Source organism: Myxocyprinus asiaticus, chromosome 48, assembly GCF_019703515.2.
Source record: "Myxocyprinus asiaticus isolate MX2 ecotype Aquarium Trade chromosome 48, UBuf_Myxa_2, whole genome shotgun sequence".
NCBI lineage: Eukaryota > Metazoa > Chordata > Actinopteri > Cypriniformes > Catostomidae > Myxocyprinus > Myxocyprinus asiaticus.
The window spans coordinates 14330952-14344892 of NC_059391.1; the positions used below are offsets into that span (position 1 = coordinate 14330952).

Here is a 13941-nt window from a genome sequence, read left to right on the forward strand (position 1 = left end):
CAATACATATCTGCAATCATTGCCAACCCTGCAAATCAAATGTTCTGAGAACAATTATGAATATTTTATTTTGAACTATTTTCATCGAGATTTCAGCACTTTATGCATGAAATATTTAGTAACAGTGTTAAGTCAATGTAACAGTTGAAATTCTACAGCCACTGCAACACCTTAAACTGAACTGAAAACCTCACCATTTCAATTTTGGGCTTAATCTCTCAGATCAATGCAGGGACAAGCCTCTGTTTGCCTTTTTATCTTAATCCCTTTCCTTGATTTAGAATCAGAGAGACAAAATCCATTTCTTCAGAGCACTTCTGTGAAACAGATTGCTTAAAGCACATCAGCAGCAAACTTTAGATTTCAAATGAGAAAGATTACTTGTAAACGAAACATTTATTTCATGCTAATGAGAGTATTAGATGCTAGATGAATTATTGCGAGACAAAAACAACATTCTCCCAAGGCGAAAAGGTTTGGTAATGAATGAATAGCATGTGTAATGATTCACAGCTCTTTTCATAATCAAACAGATATGATGTGCAGATGTAAGACTTTCTGCTCTGACAGGTGTTCTAACTACAGGATCATCTGGCACTGGGTGTAAAACCTTTATTCCAATTCAGCAATAATAAGTCAAGACAGATATTAACCTAATAATAGATACTACAAGAAGTATGTAGATGAGAAGAAATTGATATACTTAACAACCAAAGGATTCCACCCCCACACAATGTCTCTAAGTGCATAGCGCATCCTTATTACAGTTTGGGTTGTGCAATCCAATTTGGATGATTCCCATTAAATGTGACATCCGCCTTCAGAACACATTCACAAATACCACAATGTGCATTCCAGTAAGTCTGCTGCATTTTAGCAATATCTTTTCTGTTCTCAAGATATGTTAATCCATGTATATTTCAGACTCTGGAAACACATACAGTTGCTCAAAAAGTACACAATATGGCCAAAAGTATGTGGACAGCCGAATGCCACACCCATGTGCTTGTTGCGCATTTAATTTAAAAACCACTGGCATTTATAGGGAGTTAGTCCTCCAACAGCTTCCAATCTTCTGAGGATTTCCACAATATATTGGAACATGGTTGTGGGGATTTGCTCCCATTCAGACACAAGAGCATCAATATCATATACATTGCCTGAAAAGTGTGTTTGTGCTATCTTTCTTCAAAATAAATGGCAATTGGTTTGAGAATTTTTTAAACACACAAGAGTCCAAATACATTGTGGGGCCTCTGAATATTTCAAACTACAATATATAACTGCAACTTTATCCTGTGAAAGGAGAGGTTAGCAATGTGTCTCTGCTTTCAGACGTAATCAGAAAGAATTAGGCCTCACAGTTTTTTCGACAGCCAGAGAGGAAAGCCGATGGTAAAGATCAAAATCAAAGAGAGGTGGGAAATAGTGACAAGTCTGGATACGTTGAGTGATAAGAAGGCATGGGCTCTCTTTTTTTCGCCTGCCCACAAAGACTTTTGCAATCAATCTTCTCAGGCTAATTTGGGCCAGACTTCAGCATGTGTGTGTCTGGGTGTGTGTCTGTGTTTCAAAGAGAAGTGGGAAATGGTCTGACAGGCTATAGTGTAAAACTGCAGAGACACATTTAAGTCAATATTTACTGTCTTAAACAGATGTGCCTTAGTGTATTTGAAACCACTAGCCCCACAATGCCACATTTGAGTATAAAAAGTTTTCTTAAAGAGGACATGACAATGAACTCTTCTCCATTTTGGAAGACAGCAGATCTTTCTTTTCCATGCAGTGCAGGACAGTATTGACTGGACAGGACTGCTATTTTGCCCATTGACCGTGATGCACCAGGCCACATTACTGAAGCAAGTGTTTGTGGAATGGATAGCGTGAGTGAAATTAATTATTGACAGATTCCAAAATTCCATCCACAAAGGTTTTTGACGCTTTGGATAAATCAGTCAGACAAGGTGTAGTGGGCAAGCAATGGAGCTTAAAATGTTTTTTCTGTGAATGATATAGGAGCAGATTATCAAGCTGTAACCATGTATTGCCTCGACTTGTCAAAACACTTGAGTCTTGCTTGTGCGACCAAGCTTCTGAAGTGATACATCACTCGTCACAGTGAGAAACTCCTCAGAGGCATTTGTAAATTATAAGCCCCAAGAGACTGTGTGTTACAGTGATTTTACATCAGGAAAAAGGGGTTTTCTTAGGCATGATGCAATATGGATGGCCTAAATCCCTCTTAATCATGGTAAAAATATTGCTTGTAATCTGTTGCCATAATTTAATGGAGTAGATATACTGTAATATTTTTGATAGACAGACAAACAGATGGACTGATTGGTTGGTTGGTTGATTGATTGATTTGTCAAGTTAACAAAATAAATAGTTAATTTAATCATTGATAATAATCACAACAGACAATTTGCCCACCAAGTAATAAAAACGTTCATCATTCTAAATGAAGGTTGTTTGCAGTTGCCATGCAATGTATTAACTTGTTGCATTAATATTGAATGTGTGGTCGCATTTGTTCATTTATGTACAATGGCTTTGAACATGGCTCATCCAATCAGAATTTAGAGTCAGAACTACTCATTTTGTAAAAGGATTTCCAACGTGAGCCGAACTCACACAGGGTTTCTATTTGCGCTACACAGTACGCAGCCAATTCAAAGGCAGAACTTAAGTCAGATGATTTTATTAGCAATGACTGAAAAAGATTGCTTATTAAAAGCAAATATCTTGTAAAGGATCACTAAAATGAAATATGGCTTTGACTAAAATATTGTTTCGACCAGAGATGTAATCACGAGAAGGCATTCCACTGAGGATAACTCCATTTTCTCAAACTGTTGGCGGCATTACCAATAAATTGAGAGAAGAAAAAAGTTAAAGTGCTTGTAAAAGATGGGGCACTTTATGAATTTTACTGCCCACAGGCCAGATGGGAATACATTCCTTCTATATTCAGCGTAGAATTTATACCGTTTCCTTTCGTTGCTATGCAAAGCACACAAGAACATTTTCAAGACAAACCATAAAGCATCTGCCCTTAACAGTTGCAGAGATGGAGAAACAGTTCTTGAAAGGTGTGAATGTTTATGTGTCTATCTGCCTGTCCTCTAACACTTTAGACTGCCAGAGAAGAGTGCAAAATAATTTATTATACACTGGCACCAAAATTTTTGGACATTTAAAGGTACAGTTCACTTATAAACAAACCTATTTACTCACACTCATGATTTCCTTTTTTTTTTTTTTTGCAAAAAAATTGGCTAAATCGTTTCTGAAAGACATAGATGCCGTTCAGACTGAACACGTTCTTGCGCAAGAAAAAAGGATTGTAGGTAAATATCCACTTCATCTAGCAGAGTGTTCTTCAATATCCTATTTTACTGAGTAAGAAATTACTGCAAATGATTTAGATAGAAAGTGGTACGAACAAACCGGACTGAATCGCAAATCGATTCAGACTGTTTTGCTAAGCCGTTTGGCCAATTCACTGAAAAGAGTCAACTCAAAAGAATGATTCATTAGTGAATCGGGCATCAAATCTGATTTTACACAGCCAACAGAAATATGGGAAACATGTAAAGATCACTGATATTGTCAGTCAGAGAAATGTTTATCAGATAAGTCAGAGCGCTCATGGTATATTTTTTAAAGGACTCGACTGGTCTCGAGGAAAAGTCTGATTCCACAATTGTTCGAATCCGAGTCCATGACAAGACCAAGACCATACAAATATGGTCTCGAGACCAAGTCCGAGACCAAGTTCGGTCTCAAGTACAACAACACTCCTGCAAGGACACTTGTGTCAACTTGAGGGGAATTGACTTCAGACATCCACTAAAAATTAACTTTCAGTCAGTTGGTTAAAGGTAGTAGGAAACTAAAATGGTTAAGAAAAGTGACATTGTTTCAAGAAAAGGTCTAGCATCATTTGTTTGCAGATGCCACTTGGTTTGATATTTTGGATCTAATGCAATGACATTCAGACATATTTAAGTGTGACTTAAGCGACCAAAAACTTTTGGGGTCCACTGTATGTGTCTTCCATAACTGAGTGACTTTTCTTGTTTACTTGTTGTAATGTTCATTGAGCCTATAAAAAAGAAATGTAGCGTATACCAGTGCAAGCAGGCGTACTTTCTAAAGTGCAGGTTAACAATACCGTTTCAACTTCTGACCTAGGGTTAAAGTGAATTCTAAACAAACAGGAAGTGGCTGCAGTTGTTGCAGAGTAATGCTCATAGTGAAGGTGGGGTTAGAGGGAGGAGGGGATGTACACCAAAATAAATGAACACTTAAACAAAATAACCTTGGTGCCGGCCAAGCTCTTTACATATGACAATTTGTTTTAAGAGACCGGAAAAAGCATGCCGGCGCTGCCACAAGAGTGATTCTTGAAAGCTTTTCTTAAATTATTTGAGCCACAAAGAGATTCTGCAACAAGCAAAGGCATCAGCTGCTTTACATTATTCAAGGCTTACACAATGGCACTTCTGGCACATCTCCTGCTTTCAATTTGAACTTGATTTAGTTAAGCTGGGAGAGTTCGTAGCAGAGGATAGTGTGGCCTGCCAAACAGCGGGGGGGGGGGATTCACTAACAGACATGCTGCAGTCAACATGCAGTGCAAAATACTGTTGATCTTCTGTCTGAACACATAACAATGCTGTTGTCCAGAAAGAATTATATCAGTGGATGACAAACTACATCTGTCTGCAAGTTTCAAGGATGAACATCAAGGAGTGAGATATTTTTAAAGACTCACCATGAGAAAACCTAATATAACACATATTAATAGGATATGGCTGGGACTATAAAGTGCCAATACAATCTAGCATTTATTGCTCCTGAGAAAAAGCACAGAATCAAGAAACAGAGAAAGATGGAGGAGTAAAGACATTTTGTTTCCCAGAGACAGCCAATGAAGCTTAACAAAGCCATGTTTCAAAATTTATGAATGTATCAGCTGGAATTACACTGCTCCAGTTGAATAAATATCTTCAGGGTTTCTCTCCCTTTGTGTCCATTAAATGAGCTCTTGTAAACACTCTCGTGTCTCTCTCTTGCACTCTCTCTCTCTCTGTCTCTCCCTCAATAGGTTTTGTGGGGAAACAAACGGATTGATCTATCACACACTGGTCTGAAAGTGTCGCATGGATCTCAGTGTCAGCACATTGTCAGAATGGAATGCAGAGATAGAATGCAAAAGGTTTCGAAAGAGCTCAACCGTGTTAATTGAACTGCTTCATTATTCGCTGCTTTCATAAAATAGCAGCTAATTTTGTTGTCCTATGCTGGACTTTTCATATTTCTTTCCGTTCCTCTTCCAGCACTGCTATCAAACGTATTTATTTTACTAAAACAGTTTATTTCCTCTGCTACGGATCACTGGAGCAAAAAATTCCCCTATCTATTTTTCTGATTGTCTCTATTCTGTTTTTACGAAGGTTCCTCCATCAGAAAGCTCTCCCTGCCCCCACAGCGCAACAGCACCTCTGGCGATTAGTATTTTACAAACCAGCAAACTTCTTTGTCAAGTCCTGTAACTTTGACATTTTTCTCAAGGCATACTTTTGTGCTCTCCCATCTTCAAAGTGACTTGCATTGCTTTATGTGTACAGTATGTGTGTAGGGGTTATTTTATGTTTCACTTAAGCACACACTGTTCCTTTCTATGAGTATGTAATTTGTGTGGGCTTAAGTAATAGTTCACACAAAAATGAAAATTCCAAATTGTCCTTCCAGACTTTCTTTCCTTCATGGAGCACAAAATGACTTTTATTGGATAGAAAAAGATGCAATGAAAGTGAATTTGACTCAGGCTAACATTCTGCCTAGCATCTACTTTTGTGGTGCACAGAAAAAGTCATGCGGGTTTGAGGATGAGTAAATGATGATGATTTCTGGGGGAACTACTCCTTTAAGGCCTACTCTGTCTCTTCCTCTTATTTTTAACCCTAAAATCCATATGCTATTCTACCTAAAAATATGAGAAATCTAGATGTTTATTCTTTATCTAAACTACTTATTTTTTCAAGGAAAATTAGGCTAACTGTGATAATAATTATATTAATAATTTACATTTGAAAGTGGTTTATATATCTTTTATCCTGAGTTTCACACACATTGAAAATGATGTAGGAGTTTTGGATGACCTTTAAAGGGGACCTATTATGCAAAATTCACTTTTACATGGTGCTTGAACATAAATGTGAGTCTACACAACCACCCTATGTTAAAAGTCCACCCACTCCTCTTTCTTATATTTCTATTAATCAAAAACAGTGTCTCAAAATGACTGGTTTTCGTATCCGCTCTAAAGTGTCGTCACTTTTTTCAGCGCTGGAGCAGCTACAGTGAGAAGAATAATGTCTCAACTTCGTAAGCGTCATAAGTGTTCTGTTGTTGGCTGTAAAAGTGAACATAAGAGTCTTCATGTACTCCCGGCATCAGAGCCACTGAAGACGCAGTGGACAAGTTTTGTTTTTGAAGAAAATGAGCCCCAAAACATATCAAAATTCATGTATGTTTGTGCAAATCATTTTACACCGGACTTCTTTGTGAATGAGGGTCAATATAAAGCAGGATTTTCAAAAAAATTGACTCAAGCATGGATCAGTACCAACTGTTCATGTTCCAGCTTTATATCCTGAAGAAGTAAGTATCGCACTTTATATTTTGTGAATGTTTGCAAATCGCCTTTCCGAATGTGCTTGTTAGCTGATTCCACGGCTAATGCAGCTAAAGTTACCATTGTCTCTGATTGTATTGACCAGAGCTATGTCGTTATAGCTTGTTTGCTTGATTTGTTGTTGCTATAGTATCCAAAGCACCTGTAAAGGCATAGCCCTCTTCCGGAAAGGGGCGGGGAGTAGCAGCTCATCTGCATTTAAAGAGACACGAAAACAGCGTGTTTTTGATTCCACCCAAAAAGAGGCATTTACAACATGATATAATAAATGATCCGTGGGGTATTTTGAGCTGAAACTTCACAGACACATTCTGGGGACACCTGAGACTTATATTACATCTTGTAAAAAGGGGCATAATAGGTCTCCTTTAAAAAAAAAGGCTATATAACACTAATATGGGCAAATTCCATGTTTGTGGTAAGATCAAATGCTTTTGTACTCTATATTAATGTATTACTCTATATTTCCATATTACTCTATGTATATTTTTTGTTAGGAATGACAAATACCATGTCCATGTTCATCTGTACATATAGTATGCAAGCAGCAATAATTGCATACTACATATAACTATAAACAGGAACATGGTATTTAGCATATATTTAACTACATAACAGATGGAATATGAAAACAATCAATGTATTACAAGTTTAATATCAGTGTTAAGTGCATTAAATACCATAGTAAAAACATATGGGTCATATATGACCACATATGCATTCTAGGGGTAGTGATACAAACTCTCTAATAATTGAAAACATTTTCAACTAAATGTCCACTTCATGTTAAAAAAAAATAAAGTCAAGAAGTAGAAGGCCGTGTCATTTTTGACCAACATATGCATTTTAGGGTTAAAATAGCTGACTTGACAAAAGTGGGGTCAAGGAGTGCCTTTAACTTTGCAAATCTCTCTAAGTACACATGCTTATCCAACGAGAAGTCTTCAGTCCTTTTCATTTTTGAGTTTGCATAGTGTGCACTTTGGAGAAAATCTTTATAGGGACTGAAGCTCAGGTAAAAGAAAACCAGAGATGGGATATAAGGTATTATTGCACTTTAAATGCTGGGCTCCTCAGAGAAGCTCTGCCTCATTCGCTTCTCACTTTCTGCATCTGAAGATCAAATTGAATGAAACACTTCCAGGCTGTTAAAACGTTAAAGGCACAACCCGACCAACAAGAGCTCTTAAAGGCTGAAAAATCTACACTTTCACTTCCACATTTTGGTGTGGAAGTGACATTCACTTTCACATTCAGCCACTTACTGGTTGACAAATAAAAAAGGACTTAAATATTGATATGTTTCTCACCCAAATCTATTATATCGCTTCAGGAGATATGGATTTAACCACTGGAATCATATGGATTCTTTTTACGCTGCCTTTATATCCTTTTTGGACCTTCTGAGTTCTGGTCACCATTCACTTGCATTGTATGGACCTACAGAGCTGAGATATTCTTCTAAAAAAAAAAGTTTGTGTTCAGCAGAAGAAAGAAAGTCACACATGGCATGAGGGTGAGTAAATGATGAGACAGTTTTCCGTTTTGGGTGAACTATCCCTTTAAAAAGTGAGTGCAGTCAGAGGCAACTCCCGAGTCTCATACGCACTTTGGAAATAACGGTTCATAGAAATTCATTCTTTTTTTAGCTTGCTTGTTTGAAAGGAAGTTCAAAAGAATGCTGTGGGTCTTCACACCACCTCTGCATTATATTATCACATCCATAATAAGGCATATGCCTGTACAGAAGGGTAAAATTAGAAATAACAAATGCAAACAATGCATTGGCTGCTTTCATTCAAGTACTTTATCATGGGCGACTTTAATATGCTCTGCATAATAAGCCATTAGGTCAAGAGCAGATGGTCATCACAGCCATTTCATACTGTAGCTTAAATTTCAAAAGCCAAAGAACAGCAGTCAGGTTAAAAGAGTACAGTGTGTCAGCACAAAATAATACCAAATTTTTGCCTTTTTAAACACACATTATTTTGCCTTTTGACTCTCCATACTAGAGAATCAATATACAGTATTACAAATTCTGGGTATGAATAATTAGAGGCCAATATGGTGAAGAGAAATGGTTGATTAAACCAGTTGCATGTGAGATAACATACTTTGTTTTTAGAATATTCTGTGTATGCATTGAAAAGATTGCCTGTCTTCAAGCTTATATTGAGATATGCACTGTAGTGTGCATTTTAGCTTTTTAAAGATAAATAATAAGACAAAAAGAGTGGGGGCAAAAGAGAAATGTTGCTCTTAATAAAATGATTCCTCCTAAACTCTTGGCATCCTAAAATCTGTTGAAGGGGTAAAATGGGGTAAAATGGTGTGTGAATGCTGGCTCTGCAGAACGATCAATAAAGATTTCCATTTACTGGCCTGTCTGAGGATGAGCTTAAGATTTTAATGTACTCTGGTCAATATGCAATGGGACTCAGAAAAGAATACAGCCTTTCTGAAAGTATTGTGCTGAAAGCTACAATGTGCTGTGGGTGTAGGCTCCAGGAATGCTACATCCTCTAATAAAACTGATTAAGGGATTTTTGCCCATTTGCTGAAAGGCCACTGGGGAGGAAGTGTCTCTTTTTTGCTGTGTCCTCTAACTAAATGCAATGCTACAGATGAAATCAATAGGACAACACAATGCTATTGAAGACTCAGGCAGTGAGAGAGACAGAGTACAGTGGGGCTTGACTCCTTGGTCCCCAAACACCAGACTGTTGATCTAGTCACACAGTCACATAAAGGGGCTGAACTTGATTAGGTTAAATTTAGTATCTATCTATCTATCCATCCATCCATCCATCCACCCACCTACCCATCAAACTGCGAACATGCAAATTGGATTTTAGTGATGGTGTGCATGCGTATTCACATTTTAAAGTTTTGTTTTATTACTGTAGCATACTTAATGGTCATTAATACAGTATATATTCATATAACACACACACATTTATATATTAGGGCTGCACAATTAATTAAAATTAAACTGCGATATGACATTGTGCGATTATTAAACTGCAAAGGGCTACGCTGATTTAATTAAATTAATAAATAAATAAAGCTGTTCGCTTCAAAGTCTATGCACGCTGTTCTGTCCTGTCTGTATTGTGTATAAGCATTATTACAGTGTATTCGGAGCAGTTCTGTGCTCCACAACTCCATCTCATGCTAAGAGTAACAGATGTGCTTCATTCAGTTCCGTGTGCTGAGCGCGTCATTTTTAAAGCATTCCAGATTCACTTTAATTTCACTTTTGCATACTTCCAATACTTACATTTGACCATGACATGTTAATATACAAATACAAATAATTCACCCCAAGGCATTTATGTACAGCGGAGATGTTAAAATGAGGAGTACAATATAGTGAGTAGGATGAGTAAATTGCTTAATTCATATATTTGTTTTCTGTGGATAAAGAGGAAAAACAAGGAAAAGTAATTTACGAAATCCATGGTTATGACCATTTTTAAAAGCGAAGCTAAACAAATGTCTCAGTGTAATACTTTAATACTAAGTAAATATACTCACTGTAATGCATAAAAACCAAAACATCCACTAAGTCACCAAATCCACTATGCAGAGGATTATATCCACTACATCATCGCGCTATAGTCTGCAACAAGGACCCTCTCAGTAGTATGGGTATCGGTCTGTAGGCCTATTTACTGAAATTCGAAACACTGTCACCAGTGGCCAAAGCGGTAAGCATTATTGGGCGTATGGCATGTGTGAGCTCCATTTTCCGGGTGTATTGTCCACGGAGGGGCGCCAAAAATGAGTTGTTTTCAGCAGTGCAGGGTTTAATGCAGTGAAAAGGAACGCATATTTTATAAAGTGTACACCCCAACACAAACCCTCAACCTTCAATGTGGGATCCAAACCCTGGTGCTGGTGGGTAGGTAACAATATTTATACCATGATCAATGGAAACATGTAAATGCTTCACGCTGCAACCCCCCCCCCCCCCCCCCCCAAAAAAAAAAAAACTCTACGCCCTTGCCCGGACTTTCGGAAACAACATGTCGACTTCCCATGTGATCATGTTGGCAGACTTTGGGGGCATCCATCATCTATCTATCGATCTATTGATATATCTTTCTATCTGTCTGTCTGTCTGTCTGTCTATCTATCCATCCATCTCTCTGTCTATGGGATGAAATGCTCAATCCAAAACTCCTCACCAATTAACAATAAACAATAGTTTATTCCATGTCATATCGATCTTATCACATAGCAAACTCATTATTGCTGTTGAATTTAAGACTGAATTATTGTTCAGTTCATATGGGAATAAATTACAGAAAGATGAAGAGCAGCCTTCTTACCGCAGTACAGGATCAACAGACCGGTCAACAGCAATACAAGCCAGAAAGTTGAGGACATCGTCACCCATGCATCCCTCCGTCTATTCCTCTTTCTAAAGGACGAAGCCATCAAAGTCAGTCCGTTTTTAGTCTCAGTTCTCCAGTCGAATTACTCATTACGCTCTCATAGCCTCCAGCAATTCAGGCGTTGACGTTCATCGCAAAGTTGGCTTAAAGAAATGAGGGAGAAATGGTGCGAACGTATCCTTGAGAATCGAAACGCTGGAATTGGAAATCGAAACGCTGGGAGAGAGGAAATTACAATTATTTAAAGAATGATCCGTCCTTTCATGCTTGTTTGTCGTAGGCTATAATTGACACACCGAACGCGTCCTTGCGCTGGAAAAATAAAATAAAAACTACAGCCTAGAGTAAAACGAAGGTGTCTCGAGACGCGTTTTGAACAGTTGAAGTAGCCTACCTACTTTAAGGGACCGTTCAGACCGAACACGTCTTTGTGCTAAAAAACAAAAACGAAAAAGCTAGACGCAGCGCCACAAATAAAGCAAAACGCAGGTGTCTAGAGACGCGTTTTAACAGTTTAAGTTCTTTTAAACTTGAAACGACGTCTACAAAACGCGGGGCTTCAGTGCGAGACGCTGAAAATCAGCGAGACGCGGCACCACGGTCAAAGACGTCAGTCTAGCGCATGATTACATAGAAAAACTATTAAAAACAGAAAAACACGTTCGGAGTGAACGGCCCCTTCGAGTCTGTTCAAGCCGATAAAATAAAGTAAAATAAAGAATAACGAAACAGCGTTAAATTACAACAAATAGACATCGAGTGCTGCATATATATAAAGTGAAAAGTTGTAAAACTTGAAGAAGAAATATCTAAAAATGTATTTTGCTTCGAAGAAAGTTGGAGATGTGCTGCGCTGCGGCTTTTCCAGCTCACGACTACAGAAGAGTGTTTGATAACTGAGGTGAGTGTCTTTGAGACTCAGTTGTTGGGTCGAATCGATTGTTGTGCTTATCTTTCCCCCATAAAGTGTATAGCCACATATTGACGTCCTGACTGAGATATCTACTCCGCCTCTCTTAGAAGCAATATGCATTTGACTGTGTGCGTTTTAGTCTTCACAACATCATATGCCGATTTTCCTGTGAAAAGGAAGCCTTTGAGTTCAGCACCTCAAGCTGTAAAAAGTGACATAATATCCAAGGAGACCAGAAGAACTAAGAACATGTAAGATTTCAGCATTTAGTAAAAATGCCATTCGTAAATAATACCCAAAACTAGAACAGAAAGAATTTTGAACCAAATGTGGATTCAAACAAGGAAAATCACCACTAATGCACATAACTGTCTCAGTAAGAACCTTGAGCTGGTATTAAAGCAGCCCTCAGCTCCAGCTATCTCTTGGGAAAGCCTTATTTTCCAACACCTTCATTTAGATGAGCAATGATGGTCTTTGATGGTTTTATTTATGACATGGTAAGTTTCTCCCCTTTGAAAGATCAATAGATCAAGTGTGGGTGGGTTCCTGGGGCAGAGAGTCGTCTCTGAGTCAGGTGCGTGTCTATAATTCATAGTCCTAGAGCTTGCAGATGCTTGGTTGCTCAGATGATTGTGTACAATAGCAGATAGCCTTCGACCCACCTCCTTCTAAACCCCACAGTGTCCACCCCTGCCCCCCGGCCACCCCCAAGGGAAATCACAACTGCTTCAAAGCTGCCTCGGCTGTTGGAAAGAGAAGCCTGTCTAAAATAAGAAATATTTCTGATTGTATAATTTTTCATTTCCTTCATTCATCACAGCCCAGACAGTGAGCTCTCTGAGACCCCAGAGACTGAAGATTGCTGAACTTCAACACCTATCTGTCCATTCATCACCTTCTCATTGTTCACCTCTACAATTCAGAAACAAGTGTGCCATAATGCAATAGCATTTACTTCTATTTCTCATCTAACAGTTCTCATTAGAGTGCAACAGTCTGGTTCCTGAAGTTAAAATCCCATTTATTTTTCCCATAGCGGAATTGATTATTAACGATAACCTCTAAACCTTTAAAGACAGATAACTACTGTGAGCTCTGTGGTTGTTAATCAATGGTATATGCTTCTGCTGAAGCCATCAGTCCACGTTAGTTTAACTTAATTTTTAAAAAAATCGTGTTTAATAGCAGAATTCCTGATGAAGAACTACACTACCCATAGTCCTGAAGAGAAAGATCCACCAATCCGAGAATCCTGGCCAACAAAGCCATGATGCACTGTGTATAAATCAGAATATTTTGCTAAATACTTTAAATATATTGATCCCACAATTACAATCAACAACCTTAAATCAATAGTTTTCTATTTTTCATCACTTTTAATTTGATTACGTCATTTGCAGTGCTACATGGGATTGTAGATCTTTCACTCAGTCTTTTACCTTTGTCTTTTTGTCCGATTTTCAAATACATTTTTGCTTCAAATCTAAGTTTGTAATGTTGCAATTCACTTTGGAGCTGGTTGGTTTGGTTCATTGCTTAGAATTTTATGAAAGATTTTAAGAAATTCCTATGAAAAACAAATGAATGGGAAAAAATACTACCAGATCCAGGACAGCAGGACGGCAAAAGTAGGCAGGCACTGTTGCGCTCTTGTGTTTTTGCTTCGGGACCTAAATTATACTTTGGATTTTAAGTAGTGACCCAATACAGAATCAAAATTGTTTATCATACAAAAATAAACAATTATGTCCTTAAAATCAAACAGTGACAATTATTAATATTACCAAAAATGTTATTGACTATTTGGTTACTAAATGTGTCTTAAACTTTATTCGATTAATGTTCACAGCAGCCAGAAATTCACTGTACAAAATACTTAGTTATGTTCATATTTTTGGAGGATGAGGGCATGTCAA

General features: G+C 37.8%; 1 protein-coding gene across 2 annotated transcripts in view; it reads right to left on the minus strand.

The window, feature by feature from the left end:
• The window catches only part of LOC127437775 (chemokine-like protein TAFA-5), a 72996-nt gene extending 60960 nt beyond the window's left edge, over positions 1–12036 (minus strand). The window contains exon 1 of one of the 2 annotated variants that reach the window (XR_007896601.1): positions 11044–12036. Coding sequence is in view for 1 of the 2 variants with exons in the window: in XM_051692944.1 (XP_051548904.1) it covers positions 11044–11152 (109 nt within the window). In the remaining variant the exon portion in view is untranslated. The remainder of the gene's footprint in view (positions 1–11043) is intronic. The other variant, XM_051692944.1, reaches the window with a different exon arrangement.
• Between the last annotated feature and the right edge of the window lie 1905 nt (positions 12037–13941).